Below are 24,244 nucleotides of genomic sequence, written 5' to 3'. Positions count from 1 at the left end.
ATTAAAATTGTGCAAAATTACAAACCATCCTGTAAGCTTACAGATATAGAAGAAATGCTACATGGCTGCTGATATGAATCTTGCAGTGGACAAGGTCGTTGTCAATGCTCAATGGCATGTCCATGGATACAGTAATATCACATTAATAATATGGTAATTAATGAATATGGTAATATCATATCAATAGAGTAAAAACATGTGAAAATCACAGAAAATGCCATTTATTTTACATCTACCTCATCTACAATGAAAGAGGAGGACTTCAGAGTACTGTTAGTAATGGAAGAGTACACTCTGCATGCTTCAAAGGTTTTAAAATTAACTTTTATTGCAAGTGTCCTAGATTACCCCATTCCCAGGGGTAAATCAGGACGGTTTTATTTTGCTTCTGGCACCTTACAAATAACATATGGAATTTTTTTGAAGATGCCATTCGATAGCCCTCGCAAAGAGCTATAAAATGAGCCTAAACTTGTTTCTGAAATGTTTCACGGTAAGAAGTTGTTAAGAAAAAGCGCTCAAAACCGTCCCTTTTTACCCCGTTTGATGGTTCCTTTCTGTTTCAGGTACTTTTTACAATCTTTCTTTGTTATAGTGAATTCACTTGACTCAATTAAAATGGAATGAAATTACAAGCCATCCTGTAAGCTAACAGATACAGAAGAAATGCTATATGGTTGCTGATATGAAGCTTGCAGTGGACAAGGTTGCTGTTGATGCTCAATGGCAAGTCCTTGAATATGGTAATATCACATCAATAATACAGTAATGTATGGATATGGTAATATCATATCAATAAAGTAAAAATAAGTAAAAATCAAAGAAAATGTCACTTATTCTTCATCTACATATTTTAAAAAGGAAGAGGAAGATTTCAGAGTACTGTTAGTAGTGGATAAGGACACTCTGCATGCTTCAAATGTTATAAAATTGAGTTTTATTTCAAGTGTCCCAGATTACCCCATTCCCAGATGTAATTTGGGATGCTTTTATTTTGCATCTGGCACCTCAGGAATAGCATATGGAATTTTTTGGAGATGCCATACAAAAGCCCTCACAAAGAGCTTTAAAATGAGCCAAAATTTGTTCATGAAATGTTTCATGGTAAGAAGTTATCATTGAAAAATGCTCAAAACCATCCCTCGTTACCCCATTTGGCAGTATATTCCATTTTTCATGCTCTTAAATATATTCCATGTGTCCATGTAAGCTAGTTGGCTCTCAGAAGATTGCCAGTGTGCCACGTTGCCACCGCCTTTCAAAGCTAGAATTATATATATACTATTATTTCTGATGTAGGTATGTACGGTATATTGATTCCACAACTCCATTTGTTCCCTTTCAGATTTTTTCTCTTGAAAATTAAAAAAAAAATAAGTACAAACTTATCCTGTGATTAATCAACATACTCACTACCATACATCTTCAATTCATTCAAAATTTTAAGGAATGAATCATGGCTGAACGTGGCAAACGCCTGAGGAATGACTATCTTTCCAGTAACCGTCTTAACTCATATGACCATGAACAACTCATTCAAATTTTCTATGAGAAGCAAAACCATGTTCAGCAGCTGGAGGAACAACTTCAACAAATTCAGAAACTGGTGAGGCTCTGATGTCTACAAATTATTAGCCTTGAATTACAGTTATATATAATTTAACAATTTGTGGTTTTGGTGCTAAAATCTTGTTCACATTTTCTTATTGCCTTTGTTGCCTAATTGCTTGAAGTGGACATCAATTTGAATAAACATTTCTGGGATTCACTAATTTTTCCTTTATTCATTTTGTGTGAACATTTTTTTTATATGGCAGGTGGCGGTCAGTGTGGCTGTGCTCCAATGCAGTGATGTACAGGCGCTCAGCACAACCCTTCAGGCACAGCAGCAGCAACAGCAGCAACAACAGCAGCAACAGCAACAGGATGATTTTCTTGCTATTGTTGACACTGCATCACATGAGCTGTGCTTAGCAACTCAGCGCTGCCAAGTAGCTGAAAATAAAGTCACTTTAAACAAACTATTGGGATCTGAAATGATCAGCTCTTCTCCTGAAATGATACTCTGTAATATCTATGTACAAGATATGCGTAATACTGGCTTGCCTCTTTCCTTGTTTTCTATCAACAAGATTCAAAACACTGATTTTTATCAAATAAAACCAAAAGAGTTGTTTTACTATATTCACATTGATATGGGATTGAGAAATTTGATGCTTAAATCTTCTTTTGATGACATCACTTCTTGTTTCCGTCAAATTCAAAGTTTGATATTTGATCTTGTTAATCATGACAATATATTTGCCACTCTATCATCAGAAAAATTCATTAAGAATAGCTTATCTTGTACAAAGAACCGCCAAATGATTTCCTTTGCACTACCATTTTACAAAACCTTTGTAGACTCTGATAATGCAACTGCTGATAAAAACGTCAAGTTGATGAATATCAAATCCTTTATGACGGCTCTGAATATCACACTTTATTATAAACCCTCAGCTGAGAGATGCTGGACGGCTGGGATGAATCACCCTGATGGGCGCATTTCCAATTTGCCATCCCACATTCAAGGCATGGTGAAGAAATTCATGTCTAACATTTCTAAAGAGGACTTGGTTTCTAGTGTTCGATTACTGCTCACGGAATTTTCTCAGTCCCGTGGATGTTTGGATTCGTCTAGCAGCGATGAAAGCAGTGTTGAGGAGTTTGCTGGCATGTTTTAGTGCAGCATTTAGTTTAGCATCAATTGACACTTGCTGGTCAAAATTAGCTGGCTCTTGAAAAGAAAGGAATTAACCTGCCCAATCGCAGCTGTTGGGTTGTAAATGCAGGCATTTATGACTCAATTAAAATGTGAACAGGACTTGAAATATTGTGAACAGGACTACATTTGTGGACAATGCCACTGAGATTTGAGGTAGAGGATACGGATGATCTTTTGTCTACAATGATGATAATAATGTATGCATAGAATCGATTGTAAACTAATACCTACTACAAACTTTGGCTTTTAAAATTGCAGAATAATCGTGTTTCCAAGCGAATGCGTAATAATTATATATTTCTATATAATAATGTATAATACGTTCGTTGTAAATTTACTTTATTAGGTGTTGACTAATGTCCATTATCTGGCTATTAACGATTGTAAAAATGCTATATTACAGAATATAATTGTATTTTATTTTTATTTTTCAAGAAGGTCAAGATTTGATTGCTGGTGTGCCAAATGTGCACTACGTGTAGAATAAGTTTCAATTCACAAGCAGTAATTTTTTCTCTATTTCTTGATGGAGATGGAGGTTATAATAACCTTTGGAGATTTGGTTATTACAATATTGTTGTAAACTTTTTGTCCAGCACGTTTTTTTATGTTATAAACTTGATTGTTTTGAAGTGCAGGGAGCCTTATTAAATTTATAGTCTGACATGAAATTTTGCTTCTTTAATTTGTGTATAGTAATGCAAAGAAATGTTTAAATCTGCCGCATCTTCTTTTTAAGGTAAAAAAACAAAATTTTGATCAAAATCGTTCACCATTTTACGTATTTCTATTGGCGAAAGTGCCAGGGTCAATAACTACATAACCTTTAAACATAATAAATACCTTAATGGTTCACAACGTATAATTGAAAAGCGCACATTTGTGCATTTACTTCCACAAGTCCGAAAGCTAATTTCAGGCAAACATTGTACAACAAGCCCCACTGTACTCGCATCTTTATCACAGTCAATCAGACATCAACAAACTTGTGTTCGTCAATACAATCATAAGTGTGCGCTGCCACGCGAAATTGCCTTTTCATCTCACATACTCGAACTTGTTTTTTATGCGGAGCTACATAATAAATTGAATAACGTCTAATATAATACTGGCGTCACTTGTGTCGCATAAAATTCCTGGCTCTTTCTCCGTGTTAGCGCCGTCAGGTATTGGAACAGATGGCTACCTTCATTAAAGCATAATGATATTCATAGAAATTATATATTATATTCGGTGTACGATAGGCGGAATGCTGGTAATAACATATACTGTAACTACGCTATAGCGAAACAGCGTTTGGATCGATTGTATAACTGATCATTGTAATTCGAAGCATTACTTTTATTGACGCTAGTACCGGTATTGCGGAAAAAATTATTTGCCTCATGCGATCAGGCAATGGATCTCGAGTTGGAATGTTTAACTTGGTAACTTTGATTTTGCTTCATGTTTAAGTTCAATCAAACCATCAACCACTCGCTTCAAACATCGAAAACCTGTTTATGACTGCAGTCCATTATGATTTAAATCCAAGGCCGCATTGGTAAAAGATTTCTGCAATGAGTTCATTGCGTTCGAAGAAAAGAATGAGTGAAGTATATACGTCGCATGGCAAAGATGGGTGTTGTTTCATTAGGGACATTACTATTTCCATTTGCTGTCAGAAAGTTGTTGCATTCTTGTGTTGAGAAAATGTATTGAGTTATGTTCAAGCAAGTCCATAAACGGATTCTCTTAGTTTAAACGGAAACGCCGAGCGTCTCTTAGTTTTTGCAACAAATTAACTAGATAGAAATTTATTAAAATCGCTTATAAATCGCCTGATCCGCTTCCCTTACGGCTACATGTATCAAAAGAACTTCTAGCTATACGAGCATATACAACGCCCGGGTTACTTCTATGTCTATCCGTCATAAGTGAAGTTGTAACGCGACGATCCCAATCCCAAAATAGAATATAAATCAGTTCACTCCTAGATAACACATGGGATATTTTCCCGAGCGATGCGTTTATAGATGCAAGTCATTGATCTTATTTACTTCAAATGACTATCAAAGAACAGTAAATGCTGACCTCTAACAACTGAAGTATCGTCACAAAACCGATCTCTCGCTAGACGCTCCCTCGTGCATGTCTCTATATTGCATATTACGCAATTAGATGACGTAGAACAGGGTGGGATCTCAAATCAACATTATTCATACTAACAGGTTCCAAATTATCCGGCCATTGGTTTACGTGCTAATCGAGTTCATGCCCTTTGCAGGAATTGGGTAGTACGTATAATCAATCATGTCTTAGTCAGCTCTTACCTGTTCATATTTATAAAACTTCGCATTTCGATTTGTCATGTAATTTTTCTATTTCGATTATAAAGCTTGATTTGTTATTTTATTCTTCCTGAAAGATCTTCATTTTACTGTTTTATCTTTCAAAACTCGAACTTGACATTTCAGCTGGCATCTTTCCGATGAAAACTTCTTCGCATGCAGTTTATACTGCACTCATTCTATACAGGCTTCACTCTATTTAGCCGAGTAAAATTAGTTTAATGAGTTCGCCTGTATCACTTATCTTTAGAAATTTCTCGCAATTGGCCTTAATTGCGAAAATGTAAAAACATTTAAAAATGTCCGCCTTTCAAACATTTGACCCAAAGTCGTAATATCCACTGAAAATTTGTACGATTGGATCGCTCTTGCCTTATTCACCTCAATAGAAATAACAAGATGATGACCATGGTCATGGTAGCTATAGAGACGGCTACAGCTACACGAGGCCAGTAGTGACGGTAACAACTTTCAAATGTTTGCTACACGTAATTATCAGGATACTGTCTCTTGTAAGGGGTTACTGGGTCCTTTCGTGGCCAATAGCGCCTACACGAATTTGTTAGCTCGGTTAATGGTGACGGTTGGTATCTGAAAGTTGTACTGGCATCGTGTAAAGAGTTACTGGTCTTTCCGTGGCCAGTAGCGCCTGTGCATGAGGCCATCCTCCCGGCAAATAGTGGCTGTTAGTATTCGAAAGTTGCCCATGCCGCCACTACTGTCCCCGGGTACAAGCACAAATTAATGTCGTGGACTAGACAGCGCGCTGCTTCGCTAAGAATCCTGAGGTGCGGACCACCTCGGGCAGCAGCCGCCCAGCACGGAGTCCGGGGAGTGGTCGCCATGCCGCGGTGGGGGAAGGTTTACGCTGCTGTTGTCCTGCGGAGACATGTCCCCCACAGCGCCTCCTTTGTTGTCCTGTAGTGCATGCGTGTGTAAAAACAATCAGGGACGCGAAAACAAAACATATATATTCTTATTATGTTTTCATGATATTTTTGCCGGCATGCTAGCTAGGCTTAATTTTACGTGCAACAGGTTCATTTCTGACACACGCATTAACACTTTCTTCTAACGTGGTAGATTCTGTTAGATAATTTGACGAATAAGTACAATGCAGCAGGGATTAACATGAATGGAAAATTGTATTTGCGTTCTCTATATGTTTCTCGAATAAACGTTGTGAATGGTAATCCATGCAACACGTGGAGGTCATAAATAAACATTTATATAAGTGTTATTGCACAGTGTACTGTTGTGCTGCATGTGAGCATCAACCAGAAGTGACGTTTATATACACATAATAAATAATTAGCGATTTTGTTCATGTTTTTTAAGGCATTGATTAATTATTGATCGTTTTCATTCGTGTAGCTCTTGAATGCTCTGCTCTCTGTTAAGTTATAACGTTCACATTCATGATCAGATATTACCTTAGAACCCAGGGTATTATTTTCATTACTTTAAGTTAATCAAATAATTTAAACACAAATAAGATACCTGTTTAGAATAAAATAAAATAGAATAATGTCTCAACATTTATTAGCCCGTGTCGTCCTGTCGCTGATTCTCACCCCGCCACCTTGCTAAGTTCGACCAGAATTTGCACATCTGATCACGGGTTTCGAACCCCCAACTCGCTGGTCCAATTTTGGGGACATTACCGTCACCACCACGAGTTGTAATATATGTAATTTCTAATGTGTTGTGGAGTTATATATAATATGCACTCGTTATTCTTACTTTTGCTCGACACACAGTGTGTTCACGCACATGTAAACAAATGACAATTCTGTGCGATATCGTGCCTTACTGCAATCATATTCAGATCGTTAACTGGTGCAATTGTATTGGATTCACGGTAAAAAAATTGCAAAGGACACACAAATGGAGGTTCATGTATAAAGTATGGTGAGTGATTTAGAACTGAACCTAACATCAATATATGTTGGTAGTCTAAATATCTCCAACGCAATGCAAGCAAGACATGTGTTTTGTAAAATAGAATGCAAAAATACACCGGGCCTACCGTGTACAGTCTATGGAAAGCCTGAGAACAGGGATGAGAAATAACCTTGGATAATTATTAGAAGTTTGGTCACGGAAAAATTTACTCTATCATACTTTAAAACAAGCAGACCAGCCCGTTGTTGCTCGGGATTAATAATCCCCGTAATTTTTGGCTCTTTTTACCCCAAATCGCGATAATAACAAAGATAATGTACATTAGCTAAAGAAAGACAGGTTCAAACCCAATTTTTACATAGAATTCCCATTTGGCTCCCGTTCAAAACTTTATAAAAAAATCCAATTTTTAAAGTAGGTACACTTGTGTATAGTACAGGAGTTTATGAATTATATTTAAAATTTTTATCCAATCCTTCCTCTCAGGTATGCAATGGCTTACTATACGTATACTCGCACTAAGAATAAATTTATAGGTGCAGGTAACATCGCGACAAAATAAAATTTAAGTATTGGTTATCATAGTACGTTAAAAGAAACGAATTCAAATTGTTAATCAAAGGATTCTAATCCTATATAAAGAATCTTCTCAAATATTCGACTCTTCTTACCTTGTCAAAATGCCCGTTCCTGACGAGCTGTAAAGGACAAGTCATCCAATGAGATCGCGTTGGTAGTATTACAACAAATTAACAATAGTTGATGGGGTCTCGAAAAGCTATTCATCAGGCTAACAAGGTCCTGACTAATTTTGACTAAGTATTGGCTCAAGTTAGCTTATAAATATTTGTTTTTAAAACATATAACTTTTATTAATAATTTACTATTTAAATTTTGAAGCTGCATTCTATAGAACAAATGATTTCATGTTCATTTGAAAAAAGGGTTTCATGAGTATTTTCGAATGATTTTCATGGTATGAACCATCCTTAAATTTGTCTCTCCTTCAAGCAAACGGCGTTCAAAAATCGTACATCATGTGCCGCTTTCTCTAAAAAACGTAGAATCAACGTTATTTCAACGTCATTTTAACGTTATTTCGACGTAACTTCGAAGTTATTTCAAATCAAGATGCGTGGTTGTTCAAACCATCGCTTACCTGCGTTAACTCCTTGGCTATTTCGATGAAAAGTTTCTCGACGTTATCAGCCTCCTTGGCGGAGGTCTCGATGAAGTACATGTTGTGCGTGTGTGCAAACTCCTCCCCTACGTGGGTGGGAAGCTCTCTGTCCTCGCGGTCAGTTTTGTTTCCTGAGAATATTATTATTTTTATTAAATATCGTAAGTATTCATTTCCGCTGTTGCTAGTAAATTTAAAGCGAGTTAGTTCTTAATTTGCGCCTACTTATTTCAGTTCTGCATTCTGTGCTAGATTTACAAACTTCCTCCACAAAATAAATTTTTCTTTTCATACGTTTCAGCCTAAAACAATTAGTAGTTTGCACATCGATCAATTCATCGCATAGCATTAATTAAAAAACTTACAGCTCGCGTACTGCTCACCTACTAGCACCCGTAGCACCTTGCAGCTCGCGTACTGCTCACCTACTAGCACCCGTAGCACCTTACAGCTCGCGTACTGCTCACCTACTAGCACCCGTAGCACCTTACAGCTCGCGTACTGCTCACCTACTAGCACCCGCAGCACCTTACAGCTCGCGTACTGCTCTATCTCCCTAAGCCAGCCAGGCAGGCAGTCGAAGGTAGGCTGGGAGGAGATGTCGTACACCAGGATGAGTGCGTGGGCGGAGCGGTAGTAGGACTGAGTGATCGATCTGAACCGCTCCTGACCCGCCGTGTCCCAGATCTGTAGCTACTCCACAAAGACATATAATTTTATACGACGTACAGTTAATTATTTAATTTTTATACTACAATCGAAATTTCATACAGATAAGATTATTTGTTGAATAATGAAGAATTTGCACCTGCTTCCACGTAGTAAGGTATTCCATCGTTCATCGTAAAGTTATTCGTTCAATATTTATATTAGAATTACCATTTACAACAGAGATCAATTTTACATAATTATTTGTTGAATACCTGATAATAATAAATTCAAATAAAAAATTATGCGAGCGAGATGCATTCATATTTTACCAAATCTTCAGCCTAAAAATGCACGACAATCGTAATGAGTGTTGCTTGATAATGCCTTGGATGTTTATTTATATATGCAAGTCGGGAGTTCTAAATTCTCCCAATCATTCGGGTAACTTTGTAAAATATGCCTCCGACATGCGGCAGCATCTGAAGAACACAGTTAACTGTCTCAATAAATTTATATTTTGAAAAGATCATCAAAAACTTGTCCAACTGAAAACTAATTCGTTCAGTACTCTAGCGTGCTTACGCATTGTGGAACACTTGTGGACTCTCAACCCGCGCAGAAAATTTCAATGTTCTTTCCTCAAATATTATAAATATCAAATAAATTATTACTCAAACAAACTCCATATAATACTTCTTGCAAAATGATCCAACTTATTTAGCAAAGGTCAACAAACCTTGATTTTTTCGCCTTCGATCTCGACTGTCTTGATCATGAAGTCGACTCCTATGGTGGCTCCTTGGCCGGGGGGAAACAGGCCCTGCGCAGCGAGGAGATTCATCATACACATGATATGAAGAGTTCATCAAGGCACAATGACCAAATTAGTCGTTCAAATAATATGATATTGTAATAAATACCTACAATATTCATAGTGAAACATGAGTAACACACCTTCTGAAACTACAAATAATAATAATAACAATAATATAGGTGGTTGGGCACCAGCGTAAACTTGGTTGAGACAATTTGGTTGAGAAATATCCCGGATTGTCCAGTAATGGGAAACCACCCTCAGCAAGTGACAAGCAACAGCATCTTGCATCAGCTGGCCCAAAGGAGGGCAAATATACGGAACACGTCCAACGTTACATCCGGGACCCGAGGGCGGGGTGACCTGCCTAGCGACGACTCGGAGACGGAGGACGACGAAGGCGGCGCATCAGCGTGACCGGGGACTAGGAAGTCCCGAACTCATCATAAGGTAAGGTAAAGCGGAGCACCACACGCACCCACCTGCGTAAAGCGGCGCACCAGACGCACCCACCTGCGTAAAGCGGAGCACCAGACGCACCCACCTGCGTAAAGCGGCGCACCAGGCGCACCCACCTGCGTAAAGCGACGCACCAGACGCACCACCTGCGTAAAGCGACGCACCAAACGCACCACCTGCGTAAAGCGACGCACCAGACGCACCCACCTGCGTAAAACGGCGCACCAGACAAGTTTTGCCGACGCCAGCGTTCCCTATGAGTACCACCTTGAACAGGAACTTATAGTCCTCCATCACGCCTCCCCCTGCCCGTGGGTGAACAGTATTTATCAATAAATAAATTCAGGAAATTATAATAACAAAACTATATGTATTCGGTAAATATGACCTTATATGGACTCCTTCGCCGCATCTTCTTTTCGATATATCGGTCAAGAAAGGATGAATTGTAATCAACGGGGAAGTTTCAGGAAGAATAATCTTGAATTACATAATCCAGAGTAGAGTCTCTCTCAACAATAGTAACTCCATCAAAAATTAAAAGCTCTATAAAGCACTTCAATCCATGCTATCATTCAATATAAACTTAAATTGGTTAACATAACATTATTCGCGATTGAAGAAAACGAATTCAAGATAAGGATAGGATTTGGACGTAAATAGAGATCACAGTAGTGCAATATTATCAAAAGATGACATACAGAGAACGGCCGGCATCGCGAGGAAGTGACAGAGCGACAACTGAGACATCGTTTGTTTAGACGAAAGATTAGGTCGAAAAGACTATCACTGTTTCGTGTGAGAAAAGCATGCCTCTTATCAGAGCAGCGCCTCTTTTTTCTATAACACTCAGAATATTTTGTGCACGAATGTTTGCTCCGTTATACTCGTTATGGAGCTTGCTAGGTTGTTTGTTAAAAATTTTGTATAGTAGGTATTCCCACATAGACATAGTCCAGCTTTCGAAGTGTTGTAAATGCATATTACGGGTCACATTAAAATAATAACGGCTACCTCATTTCCATTATTCATTCTAACAAAGAAATACTTCAAATTGCGAAAATGGTTTTGTTAATTTCTGCTTTAATCCTCTGTCCATTTCAACCCAGCGCTTCAGAACGTCAAATGTCAAAATTCTATACTAGATTTTCGATTTGCTTGTTCTCTTGACATTTATTTTTGTTATTTTGCGCCAACTGTTAGGTCGTCAACAGGCTTTCCATCTCATCTACGAAATCAATATCATGGAGCGTGCAAACAAAAATGGAGAATTTTTGCCGTCTTGATTGAAAAATAACAAAATTTTATGAAAAAACAATATTTAATAATATGAACACGCTCAGAACTCTGTATCAACTCGAAGCTATTTTCACAAATTACTAGTAGGGCAAATCAGGAACCACATTACACTCGGACAAGCGAAATAAACGAAGCTCCACGACACAAGGTGTGGTTTGGCATGGTGAAATTATTGCGCCTTGACTAAAATATCAAAATTTTTTAGTATAGTAAACAAATCGAGATAATGATCATTTTCTTATGTGATGTATGCCGTCAGCACTGCTACTTGTTGGGATTTCGCGTCTCCTAACAATCTGACATCATCTGGATTTAAGGACACTGTACTCATGACTGTACTCACCACTAATTATATCGAGATTCACGGTCTGTTTCCATGTCAGGGTTTAAACTTGGAGGTGAATTGAATGAAGGCAGTTAATAAGTAAATTCAAATGAGGACGTGTAAAAAACGAGGGCGGCTATTTCTGATCCAGAGACATTTTTCTTGCACTGGCCACAAACGCAGCCACTCAAACCACCCCAACCAATCGTCTGCTATTTTCCACTACAACCTTCTCACGTCCTGCCTCAGCACAGCGATCGATTACCGCTGCAGCATTGTGATACGTGACATGATATAGTTATTACCTTCTTTAATTTCAACATGAGTAACTTTAAGAGGTCATAATATACTCATGACAAGAATCTGAGTGATTTATATTCAACTTGACAAATGAAGGATTTGTAGATTTCAATCCTCTGATTTTTTTTATTACATCTGTAGTCTCATTGTCAGATTGACAAACTTAAATAAATAGAAATTGTTATAAATTTTGGCATGAATTTGATATTAATTTTAATTTTGGATTAAACCAAAATATGGAATAAAATCAGTCTTCGAAACTTTTCAGTAGTAAGGAAAAAAAAGTCGGACAGTCGACATGTGGCGTTCATGTCAAGACTCCAGCAGTTGAGCAGTTGCCGTCGTCGTGTTACCTTGTGCTTGTTGTGCTCGGTGTTGCGACTCTTAAAAACCAAGTTTTCTTGACCGGAACGTCGTATCAAAAGTTGCAGCAATGCTGTCAAAAGAAGGTAAGCAAAACTATTTATACACTTATTATCATAAGATTATTTCTTTTACCGTATTATGCGTATTTGGAGGCTTGTTTTGTTGAGACGATTTTGAACACCAATTTGTTTTCTGCAGCAAAGTAATATCAGGTACCAAATTGAGGAATGTAAATAAAAAAAATTATTTCTCTCCTTGCTTTGATAATGTGTATTGTTACTTGATTATTTTTGGAAATGTACTGTGTACATATCATTATTGTAAATTGTAATATATTTAAATAATTTACATTACATTCTATTGTTCTAAGTTCTAACAAATGCCATTTACACTGCCAAACTGGAATAGGCCTAGGGTAGGCCTATCAGTGCTATCACTATCAGTGACATAGCTAGGTAGGTAAGTAGCTACAGTGATTATTGTGCACAAAAAAATTTCCTCTGATCTTAATGAAAATTATACATCTGAAAAGAGAAAAAATTTAGACCTGATACGATATCAAAGTTTACTTGTAGAGTTGTAGCACCAAATGGTACTCTTGCAAAACTTAGCCAAGCAAGTAGATGATAGATATTTCTTGAAAAACCAAGAGGTTTTTAGTTTCAAAGTTCAATTTTTTCTCATTTGTTGCCAAACTCACATCAATATAGCCTAATTAGCCTTCAAGTTTGGACTTTGGAGGGACTTTTAAAAGTAAATGCCTCCCATGCGCCGAAGAAGAAACAGGCTGTCCACCATTTCACTAGCATTGTTGTGATTGTGTGTGGTTTGTTCACATACCTGATATTGGTGTAGTTAGGCAGAAGTTCATTTATACAGATTTGATTGAAGACCAGAGCATACTTTTTATTTACAAATTCATAGTGGCAAAGCAGAGACTTTTTAGATTCTCCATCAAGTTCATTTGTCATGTGAGTCCTATTAGTAGACCAGTAAAGTATCATGAATACCAGACTTATCATGCATTAGAAATTGGTTTAAATCTTGAGTAAATGCAAAAATGAAAAATGAACTGATTATAAAAATCTCTGGTTTGTCACTGTGAACAATTTTCTTATTGTTTTTTTGATAAGCCAAACCAAATTTCTAGCTGGAGCTTGGAGATCAAAAAGCAAATTACCAAATGACATTTTATTGCAATGCAATGTTTTTGACTATATCAATATTCATTATCAAGCAATTGAAGAGTTATTAAAATACTTAAAATTGAAAATTAGACATGACATAAGTTCATACAGAAAGTATCGTAAATACGGTTTAAAATAAAAAATCATATTAATCCGATTTAAACGTCCTGATGAATCCGGTGGTTTGCAAATTGATAGGAGACTTGTCCTTAATGATGAGAGCCTCTGCTATAGACAGTCTCGTAGTGTTGGGGCACTGCATGACAATGCTGGTGCAGGCCTCCAATGTGGCATGGGTGATGGTCTTGTTGTGGGCCTCCTGCAAATGATTTTTTGGTCCTCCAGCTTGCACTGCAGTGTGGAATTCTAGAGGGATACCTATTAAATTAACCAGTACACATAGCATATTGGAAAGCAGGACCTGAAAGCTTGGAAAGGCCAGGAACTTTCCACTTTCAGTCCATCATATCATATACCAAACATAACCTATCACTTTCCAGCCGTGATTGGTTGATGGCATGGTGGCAGGGAATTATTGTGAGTACTTATCAGTCCACCCACCGCCGTGCGTCGGTCTTAACCCTTTGCAAGGCCCCATGCCCTTGGCCCTTGGGCTCCTCTTGCAAGTTGTAATGGTCTAAACTCAACAGTTCGACGGTTCAACCCCATCCCCATGGTCTCATCACAACTCCCTTTAGAAATATGTGGAGTTTTGAAATTGATAGTAATAAATCAATAAATATTTGAACTGGGAAATTCCTTAGTTACTTACGTTGGTTCCACAATGATATAAATGACGTAAAAAATTACAATGACATCGGTTAAGAACTTAAGCCTCACTGCCTCAGCCATGATTCTAGCTTTGCTAAGTCCTTACACTCTTACCTCGTAATTCATGATGTTAGAACTTCGATATTCAAATTTTGAATATCTGTCAAGTGTCAATATCACAATCAAGATTATTTCACAATCAGAAATATGTTATAATATCACAATCGAAAATATTATTCACAAATTACCATCCATTTCAATGCCGAACTGGACTCCCATCTTTACGCTAGCCATATGTTTACATACGTCACAAACGGTGACGTATGTCGTCCCACGGTGACGTCACACACAAGAACACGTGGAGACAAAAAAAAGCAATGTTTCGCTGCACCACAAACAAATAAATGTAAATAATTGGTAATATAGTCTATAGGATTTTGAATCGATGCATGCATTCAAATTCAAATTAGGTCCACCCACGCCCCACGGCAAGTGTAGCTGTCAGCTCACCTTTCTTCAGAAGTGTGAAAGCTTTTGTCGGTGAAGGTGTGTTTTACGATCGGTCCGTAGAGAAGCGTTGATCGGTTCAAAATGACATAAGAACAGGTTCTTTTGAATAACCTATGGATTGGCACCATGGTTGATGGGATTGTGATTTTAGCCCCTTCCAGCTTTCCAGCTGTGATTGGTTAATGGAATTGTTATGTTATCTGCTTTCTAGCTGTGATTGGTTGATGGGGAGGCTTTCCAGCTGTGATTGGTTAATGGAATTGTAATGTTATCTGCTTTCTAGCTGTGATTGGTTGATGGGGATGCTTTCAAGCTGTGATTGGTTGATGGAAGTGCTTTCAAGCTGTGATTGGTTGTGCCCATAAGCCCCACCCCCAAATATGGTATATGTCTACAGTACTGGTTAACTAAATACTCAACTTGAACTTGATCATTACAAACAAAAAGCCTGGATAATTTTCAAAAAATCCATTAAATAAAAGAAAAATAGAAAATATCTATCAAACAATTTTTTAACAAATCTGAGGTACCGTACAATTGAAACAGTTTGTCCACTTTTGATCCTCCTTTTCATTTATAGTCAGTCACCTGGCACTTGGCAGAGCACTGTATCCAAGGAAAGCATTCCACTTTGGGTGGAAAGCTTTTTTATAAGTGAACTTCCATTTCTAGAATTCCACCTTGGCTTGCAGATGGCTTGTGAGTCTGCGGCTCAATGTCATGCTGGTTAAACCAATGTAATTTACATTTTGGAGAAGTCTACAACCTTCTTTCAAGCAGAAAAATTTGTAAATGACATTGGTTTCTTGAAGCGGTCTTGACTTTTTACAGGGATTGTTTTTCATGATTAAATTCTTGATCTTTTTATTTCTGTAATAAATCAAAAGTTGTATTTGGTCAGTTACCGTTGTGCAACTGATGTGATTTTACACAATTGAATTTACTCGTTTGTCAGTCCTATGACTGCTGTTCTTATGTCCATGTCTTATGACTTTCTGTATGAACTTGATAATCTGCTTTTGTGTCTCCAAGCTCCAGCTATAAACTTCGTTCGGCTTATAAAAAAAAATAATGGGAAGATTGTTGATTCAAAGTACACTCTGGTCTTCAATCACACCTGTTTACCTAATATCAGGCATGTTGGCAAAACAGAGACTTTTTAGACTGATCTTCAAGTTTATTTTAAACTCCTGCCAGTAGACAAGTGAGTAGTATCATAGATGCCAACATAACCATACATAAGATTTTGAGTGAAATCTTGAGTAGATAAGTAAATTAGAAATGAACCGATTCTAAAAATCTGTGCTTGCAACCATGATAATGGGTAAAATTTTTCAAAAGTGCAGGTTTCACATGCAATTTATGAAAATTGCTGGCAAAAATTGTGCATTTTTTTATGAAAAAATTAGGCAAGGGCCCAATAAAAATGACTACAATCAATAAAGACTGCAAAACCAGTAAAATTGACTGCAACATGCAAGCAATAGTCATTTTGTCTCATTAATGGGTTACTCCTGCCTATTGTCTAGAAATTTTGGGCAGGGTTGGCAGTGATTAAATCAAAATGATTAAATCATGTGATTAAATCACTTGATTTTTTTATAAAAAAATCATGATTTTTTTTATTTGTATGATTTTTTCATATATTTAAATATATTTAGTGGCAGTCTTTAATTTATATTGAGGTATTGTTATTCATGGTTTAGTATAAATGTACTGTAAATGACAAATTGGTATATAAACTTGTTGCCTTTAGTGTGTATTAGGTCTCATTACCTTGCTCCATACAAACTTTACAAAGCTAATGAATAGACATAGTACCAATAATTGTTTACCCAAAAATCCCTAAGTGGTAAACACCACCTTGGCCTGTTGGCCAATATTGAAGGCAATATATTAGTGCCCTTTTTAGCCATCCATTATGATCCATATACTGTTATTGTTAGTGGGCTAATTGCAACATAAAACATAACACTTCAAAAAGACAAAAAAGTTGAAAAAATCAAAAAAATTGAATAAATAAAAAAAATTATGAAAAAATCAAAAAAATCATTGATTTTTGATTTTTTTTATTTAAAAAAAAAATCAAAAAAATTGCCAACCCTGATTTTGGGTCAAGGGGGTTGTCCAGTATAACTACCTACTATCTCATGTTGTAGGGAAAACTATTACAAATCTGAAGCAAAAACTAAAATGCATCATATATAAATGCATCATATCATAACATATATCTGTAAACCCTATCTTTTTTTGTGAGGTCATTGTGAACTTTTATAAATGAACAATTTAAAACAATTGATAATAATGATTTATTTATTTAATTTTGTTGTATTTATATATCATTATTCACAATAATTGAACTGTTTTGAGCTTATTTGCAGCTATGGAGATAGGAGAAGACACTTTGATTGCAGCCTAAAGGATCCAATTATTTATATGTGTTTGCTTAAGTTTTTGCACAAAGCAATTTTGGCAACAATCAGCAACAGGCCATCAGTTTATTTCTTCAGTGCCAACATTTTATTCTATTCTATATACCATCAAATGGGGGGGGGGCAAATTTGAGAGCTTTTTGTTGATGATTTCTTACCATGAAACATTTTGTAAACAAGTTTGTTCTCATTTTAAAGGTCTTTGTGAGGGCTATCTTATGCCCTCTCCAAAAAAATTCCATATCCTATTCGTAAGGTGCCAGACACAAAATATAGTGTCCCAAAATTACCCTTGTTATTAGGTTAATTTGGAACACATGAAATAAAACTTAATTTTAAAATGTTTGATGAAAGCAAAGTGTACTCATCCATTACTAACAGTGCTCCAAAGTCCTCCTCTTACTTTGTAGATGATGTATGTACCTAGAGGCTAGATGTAGAATAAATGAAATTTTTTGTGATTTCTACTTGTTTTTCCTTTGTTGATATGATATTACCATATCCATACATTATTGTATTATTGATTTGATATTGATATCCATGGACATGCTATTGAGCATTGACATTGACCTTGTGCTCTGTAAGCTTACAGGACTGGGCTTGTAATTTTTGCACCATTTTAATTGGGTCAAGTGAATTAACTATAACAAAAGAAGATTGTACAAACACCAGAAACAGAAAGTAATATTTTAGTGACATCCATCATATCTTTCGGAGAAATAAATCATGTTTAGGTTAATTACTTTTCAATTCCATGTTGCCTGGTGCACAATTCTATCTATGAAATTTTATACAGAATTTTGTGATGGTCTATGATGCATTAATTTTTTGTTGAGTGATTTGATTTTGCTGAGGGAGTTAAAAGTAATCAAAATTCTTTGGGGTTTTTCAATTTTTTTTGTTACCATGAATCAAGGTTCAATGTTCTACTGTAAATGCATTTTTAAGGGTGTCCTGTATTACCCCATGGGGATGTCCCTTATTACCGTGTTGTGCGGAAATGGCTGCCATTTGTTTTGGATTGATGTACAAAAATTCCACCAATGAAGTATTAAGGGGGAATCTACCCTAAAGTTTTTGGATTTGGCTTTTCTGGTTTTTAGTCTCATCTTAAAGCTGACATTCTGCCTTATCCAACGGTACCATTACCATCTCTGTGCGTTGATTTCTGTGTTCACAACAGATCATGAAAGGGAGGAGGGTGGGGGAGTTCTTTAACAAATAAAATAGGTGGAAATTATCTGCGAGCACTTTTGGCATCTGAGAAATTTTCAGATACCAGTTCTCTTCTAATTTCCTAATCTACTTATTGATTTTATTCAATGACTTGTGTAAATATGTTAATGCTTATATCCATAATACTTGTATACGTACTGCTCTGTTTTATAAATGTATAAATATAGCTCAACTAAGGAAGGAAGGTGAACCAAAGTCTTGCTTACCAAGTCTTGAGATCAACTATGCTTGAGTGCCAAGTTGCCACTTGTGGTACTATCACTAATGGTAAATACTCTTAAATTCAAAGGAGTACCTATTTCTGAAGTCATTTCACCATATAATATTGATCTGAGTAATGTGCCATAAGCAGCAACATGAATTTCACTTACATTAATTCTTAAACTGATTTACAATTTTGTTTCTTCTGTCCCTCACAGATTGGCATAGAAAGTACCAGGAGAAGCTGGATGAGGATCCTTATGCTATTCATCCCATTGCAGTGATGCAACTTGTACTAGAGTCTCTGGTACTTGACGACTCTAAAACAGTGCAAGAACTTATTGGTAAGAATGTATTATTGTATTAATTTATTGATTTGTTGCATACACAAAGTAATTTATCATTAGTATCTAATATTTATTTACTGTTACTTTTGCAATCAAACATTTTAATCCCAAACAGGTATTGACAGAGTAGGGAGAAAAATGGCTATTCTCTTAACTGTAATTGATTTTTGTGCTGTGAATTCATGGACTTTTGATCTGCAAGTCCACTTTCTGAGCAGTGAATCCCTTTTCCTGCCATGGAATGACTTATTGGGGTGGGAACTTGTTTACCTAGTCATACTCGCACATTAAATGTAGGTACCAAATCTCTAATTTTACCCTTGAAATTGCTACATAACCTTTTTCCTGACTTTAGAGGCAATTAAGCACATGATGTATTTTTAATATTTATTTGAATGTTTAATATTTGAAAACTGTTATAATGAAAAGTGACATAATCATGAGATCAACTGAACACTTAGTGTGCTGTCACTACTAGGTATATGGGATACTTTGGCAGGAGCCTCATACCAAACTGTACAAGTATGGCATTGTATGACGTTTTGCTAGCACACTCTGATAATTTTTTATCTGTCTGGCTGCCAATTGCAAACCTTCAGGTGGAGCTCATTAATGTGAAAATGCAACGAATTAGACATGGTTTTAAATTTCATTGGTATTTTTTTCCAAAGCCATGCAATATCATCTAGTGAGCTTTCTTTCAATCAGAAACCTGAGTGCTCTAGCTTCCTAGAAATAGTACTATCAAACAAAATAATTTTTTTACTATATTTTTTTAACCCTTCAAAGATCATAAAGGGTACACAAAGTTGTATGAATGATTAGATTGAAATTTTTTTCATCAAGCATACTGATTACTCCCTAGTACCCTTCATTGGGGTTCCCCTAATTTTGAAGTTATAAATTTGAAATCTCAAATATTATTTAGTTCTGATTCATTGTTGTCTAATGATCTTGAAGACATAGATAGGGCTTAGAGGTAAACTTTATGTGAATTGTACTAGCAAAACGACTGTTTATACAAAATGTTTTCACTCCACAATTTGAAATATTTTTGGGTTTCTTTTCTACTTTAACAGAGAGGATGAAGTTTGTGCGGCAAGCTTTATGTGATAGTCCATGCTCCACAGTGTCAACTGAGCCTTCTGGGGAAATGTTCACGCGCTTTATCACGCGCGCGAGCACTGCTCTTGAAGATGCTGAAGTGAGTTGCCAATAGCTCAATTATCTATTTCTTTGAGTCAACTGCTATAAAAATAGCCCAATCTTTTGCAAGCATTACCAATTAAACAGATGGCCATATTTTTAAATTACCTTGATTGCAATTGACAAAATAGTATTTTGAGATTTTACTGTTAGTATTGTAACAGTTGATTAATAGAGATTGTATTTAAAATATCAAATCTTTGTTGAGTCACATCTGCAGAAATTCAACAGAGACTGTGTAATGCACCACTTTTATCTAAAATGCCAAAATTAAATATCTTTCTAATATTTTCAGTGCAGTTCTTCTATTAAAGGAGATGTGGTAAAAAAAACACAATAAACTAAATATGCATTTTGTTTAGTATACTCACTAGAATAATCATTTTAAAGATATCCCACTGTTTATGATTAACATTACCTATGTTCTGATCTTGATTTATTTACCATTTTTCATGTAATATTTCCTATAAATATATTATAATTTAGGTAGAAGCAAGTGTATTTGTTTGTTTACACTGGATTACCTTGTGCAGACCATTGCTGAAGCACGCCAAATCTTGATAGACCGTGGAGAGGACTTCATCAAACATATGCTGGAGCTTCCGGACAAAGTGGCTAAGAAGGCTCTGGGTCTCTTTGAGCAAACCCACAAGCACCTCACCATACTTACTCATTCTAGGTCATTTACTGCTGCGCACTTTTTGTTTACTTTGCTTGCCAGAAATTACTGAAGGGATCAGGACTGACTTGTGGGATACAAGAAAATTTGGTGATCATTGTGGTTTTGGGCCCAGTAATTCTCTGATTTCTAGAACTAAGAATCAATTGCTTTATAAATTCGTTTGACTATATTGAAAGTGAATTAGTTTCTACAATATCATTTGCAGCTGAGCTTAAAATTCTATACAATTTTTTTTTCTGTTGGGATTTAGTTGCATTACACACTGCATGCTTAAACTGTGGTCCTGATGTTGAATTATTATTTTTGCAGGAATGCGTGCCTGCTGTCCACATTCCTCGAAGCAAAAAGCAGAGGTCACAGTTTTTATGTTTTTGTGACTGAAGGCCGGCCATCCAACCAAGGGTTAGTCATTGCTTTGTTTTGGCTGATACTATTTATGCATTTGCTCAAAAAAAAGTGATCAAAACAAACAGGGCCTTGAGTTCATGAAATACCATCCAATTATGAGTAACTTGTCGGCCTTTTGTCTGAGAGAAAATGATTTTAATGTATAGAGTTATTAGAAGTTTTTATTTGGAGGTTTTGCCGCCCCTGCTCAAAGATTTTATATTTCTTGTTAACTGCTTGATTAGTCAACCCAGTTTCTCATGTTGATAATTCTCTTTATAATTATCTTGCTGATTATGGAAGTGTAGTACCTATACATAATTGTATGCAGCTTTTTTAAAAGAAAAAGTTGAAACCTCTCAAATTTGTTCATTCCTTAAAAATTTAAGCTGAGTGTACTGTGTTAACAGAAATAGTATCTTAAGCACATTTTCCTTTAAAATATTGCACAATCGTGATATTTTTGTGTACAGAGCAAGTATGGTAGAGGAGATGAAGCAGGCGGGCGTTTGCTGCTCACTCATCCCTGACGCTGCGATGGCGTACTACGCTGAACAGTGCAACTTCATCATGTTGGGAGCCGAGACCGTGTGTCCGAATGGTGGCATCATTGGGGTGGTTAGTAGCCGGGAGACAATTGGGGTGGTTAGTGGCCGGGATATAATTGGGGTGGTTAGTGGCGGGGAGATATTTGGGGTGGTAAGTAGCGGGGAGACAATTGGGGTGATCAGTGGCGGGGAGATAATTGGAGTGATCTGTGGCGGGGAGATAATTGGGGTGATCTGTGGCGGGGAGATAATTGGGGTGGTCAGTGGCGGGGAGATAATTGGGGTGNCATGTTGAAACTGGAGCCATAAAAATACCTACTCCATCTTTCTCAAATATGGCAATTAAGTGTGATGCGTGTCTGGTCAGATCGGCACGGCGACGATGACTGCCACGGCAAAACTTCTAGGAAAACCCGTACATGTGGTGGCCGAGTGCTACAGGTTCTCTGACCATCACTTTCCTCTAAACAATCGTCATCTCATCCGGAAACACTTGGTTAGTTATAAACTTGTCTCTAATGCACTAAGAAAGATATTTCCTGTAAAAAAAATAATTTCCTGTTTGTCGGTTCTTTTAGTTTACGTGCTATTACTTAAATTGTCTGATATCACATTGACAGCTACAGTATTTCTTGGACATGCATGACATTTGATACTTGCTTCATTGAAGACGAAAAGATAATAGATGTACTTGCCTTGTATCGATACTTCTTGGATTATTGTTTCAGTGCATCGGTTCCAGTGTTTTTTCTGAGTGATATTCATTTCTGGAATTTGCTCATTCTTCTGGTAGTTGCTATCCTATTTCCTACATACTTTCGTTTTTTAGGACGCATATTTTCGTGCCAGCGAGTTTGCTACGACTTTCAGGTTTTGCAAATTGATTTGTTGGTCTAAAACAATTTGCCACACATACCAAATACAGTATTCCAGGTACTAAGTTCAGCCTTAAATTAACTTGTGTATGTGATGACAGCCGAACGTGAAAGGATTTGACTGCCCTCCTGTTGACTACAGTCCGCCTGAGAACATCAAGCGACTCGTCAGTGACATCGGCTCCATAGATCCTCTATTTGCTTACGATACCGTCAACCACCTCTTCACATAGTATAAGTAATACCTCAACCACCTTTTCACGCAGTATACATCATATTATCAGCAACCTCTTTACATGGTATGAATGATACCAGGTGCTTCTCACGTAGTTATATATTAAACCATCAACCACCTCTTTACACAGTATCAATGATACCGTCAACCACCTCTTTACACAGTATCAATGATACCGTCAGCCACCTCTTCACGCAGTATCAATGATACCGTCAACCACCTCTTCACGCAGTATCAATGATACCGTCAACCACTTCTTCACGCAGTATCAATGATACCGTCAACCACCTCTTCACATATTCGCCATTATATATATGGATTGTTAAACGCGAGATGTTTTTATATAGAGCAGGTTCCGACAGTCTGTTCCATTGGCTAAATATTTTGGAAGAAAATATTTAAACCTCAATGTAGCATTCTTTTTTATTCGTCGCGATCAGCATCTCAGCTTTGGCGTATAAAAGATTTTTATCTATCTCCCCTAGGTTATACATGTCCTAATTATTTTAATATGAACTGCCACTTTTTTATTAATAAAAGCGTTGAAAATTGAAAGTTCATTTTTTCTGCCTAATAGATGTTTCGGTTGAATTTTTGTGTGTTTGAGATCGCTTGCCGGGTTTGAATTAGAGATGAAACTAAAATCAGAATCCACTATGAAATGAATTAAGAGAGGACTAATATTCAAACAGGAATAAACTCTTGCTAGTTCTTCATTGATTCCACTATTATTGCAAATTTGATGTATTTGCTAGATCATCCGCGCCTCTGAAGCCATTCAACTTGTGTTGAGACGGATAAATAATTTCGTTGTTTCTCCCATGCTTCGAAGTTTAAATTGCATCCTTTTTGTAAGCTATATAAACTAACAAAGACAATTTTCAAAGTTCTAGTTCCCTGATAACATTTGCTAATTAACCAAACTTGATGCAACTTGTACGGGCAGTAGCGCGCTACATTTTCAGTAGCGGCAGCGGCGCTGCATTTAAGGCAATGTAGCGGTAGCGGTAGCGCCGGCAACATATTTAAGTAGCGATACGAGGTTTTGCCGCTACAGCGCTACCACTACATTTATAGATGAAGCCTTTTGATTTTACTTAATAGTATTAAATATTATTTAAAAACCAGCATGATACATTCATAATATAAATTACAGAATAAAACTACGAAAGATTTCGGTGTAATGTTGTCAACCTCAGCCTGTTACTAGTGTCAACATGTTAGTTGTTACTTG

At 36.7% G+C, this 24,244-nt stretch overlaps 3 protein-coding genes across 7 annotated transcripts; 2 read left to right on the top strand and 1 right to left on the bottom strand.

Moving 5' to 3' along the window:
* The first annotated feature begins 1,184 nt into the window (after nt 1-1,184).
* Nucleotides 1,185-3,179, top strand: LOC108673208 (serum response factor homolog A). Of its 2 annotated transcripts, XM_047880096.1 has the most exons (3): nt 1,185-1,606; nt 1,818-1,991; nt 2,500-3,179. In XM_047880096.1, exons 1-3 carry the CDS (start codon nt 1,457-1,459, stop codon nt 2,524-2,526), a joined length of 351 nt encoding a protein of 116 aa, XP_047736052.1. In that variant the 5' UTR covers nt 1,185-1,456; the 3' UTR covers nt 2,527-3,179. The 2 variants fall into 2 exon arrangements, with proteins under 2 accessions (XP_047736052.1, XP_018016488.1); XM_018160999.2 differs by having other exon boundaries at nt 1,190-1,606; nt 1,818-3,179.
* A 344-nt stretch (nt 3,180-3,523) lies between these two features.
* Nucleotides 3,524-11,942, bottom strand: LOC108673209 (ras-related protein Rab-30). Of its 4 annotated transcripts, none has more exons than XM_047880097.1 (8): nt 11,746-11,942; nt 10,311-10,412; nt 9,567-9,650; nt 8,689-8,872; nt 8,159-8,310; nt 7,671-7,697; nt 7,124-7,144; nt 3,524-6,012 (listed from the first exon to the last, which is right to left on the bottom strand). In XM_047880097.1, exons 2-8 carry the CDS (start codon nt 10,395-10,397, stop codon nt 5,869-5,871), a joined length of 699 nt encoding a protein of 232 aa, XP_047736053.1. In that variant the 5' UTR covers nt 10,398-10,412; nt 11,746-11,942; the 3' UTR covers nt 3,524-5,868. The 4 variants fall into 4 exon arrangements, with proteins under 4 accessions (XP_047736053.1, XP_018016491.1, XP_018016489.1 ...); XM_018161002.2 differs by having other exon boundaries at nt 10,311-10,408; XM_018161000.2 differs by lacking the exon at nt 11,746-11,942 and adding an exon at nt 10,805-10,839 and having other exon boundaries at nt 10,311-10,408.
* A 372-nt stretch (nt 11,943-12,314) lies between these two features.
* On the top strand, nt 12,315-23,985 carry LOC108673207 (probable translation initiation factor eIF-2B subunit alpha). Its single transcript, XM_018160998.2, has 8 exons — nt 12,315-12,476; nt 18,949-19,074; nt 20,157-20,281; nt 20,817-20,962; nt 21,275-21,367; nt 21,826-21,970; nt 22,268-22,396; nt 22,877-23,985. The coding sequence occupies exons 1-8, from the start codon at nt 12,461-12,463 to the stop codon at nt 23,006-23,008; spliced, it is 912 nt and encodes a 303-aa protein (XP_018016487.1). The 5' UTR covers nt 12,315-12,460; the 3' UTR covers nt 23,009-23,985.
* Nucleotides 23,986-24,244: the final 259 nt, after the last annotated feature.

Source organism: Hyalella azteca, unplaced genomic scaffold (assembly GCF_000764305.2).
Source record: "Hyalella azteca isolate HAZT.00-mixed unplaced genomic scaffold, Hazt_2.0.2 contig4635, whole genome shotgun sequence".
NCBI classification, from domain to species: Eukaryota; Metazoa; Arthropoda; class Malacostraca; order Amphipoda; family Hyalellidae; genus Hyalella; species Hyalella azteca.
This window is presented reverse-complemented; position numbering and strand designations above follow the sequence as displayed.

Excerpts from the sequence above, each read along its gene's own strand:
- LOC108673208 (XM_018160999.2), top strand. The coding sequence starts at position 1,457 with ATGGCTGAACGTGGCAAACGCCTGAGGAATGACTATCTTTCCAGTAAC. Across the intron at positions 1,607-1,817 it reads TTCAACAAATTCAGAAACTG|GTGGCGGTCAGTGTGGCTGT; the intron begins GTGAGGCTCTGA and ends TTTATATGGCAG.
- LOC108673207 (XM_018160998.2), top strand. Across the intron at positions 19,075-20,156 it reads AACAGTGCAAGAACTTATTG|AGAGGATGAAGTTTGTGCGG; the intron begins GTAAGAATGTAT and ends CTACTTTAACAG. Across the intron at positions 21,971-22,267 it reads ATGGTGGCATCATTGGGGTG|ATCGGCACGGCGACGATGAC; the intron begins GTTAGTAGCCGG and ends GTGTCTGGTCAG.
- LOC108673209 (XM_018161000.2), bottom strand. Across the intron at positions 8,873-9,566 it reads TCGAAGGCGAAAAAATCAAG|CTACAGATCTGGGACACGGC; the intron begins GTTTGTTGACCT and ends TTTGTGGAGTAG. Across the intron at positions 6,013-7,123 it reads CTTTCCATAGACTGTACACG|GACAACAAAGGAGGCGCTGT; the intron begins GTAGGCCCGGTG and ends CATGCACTACAG.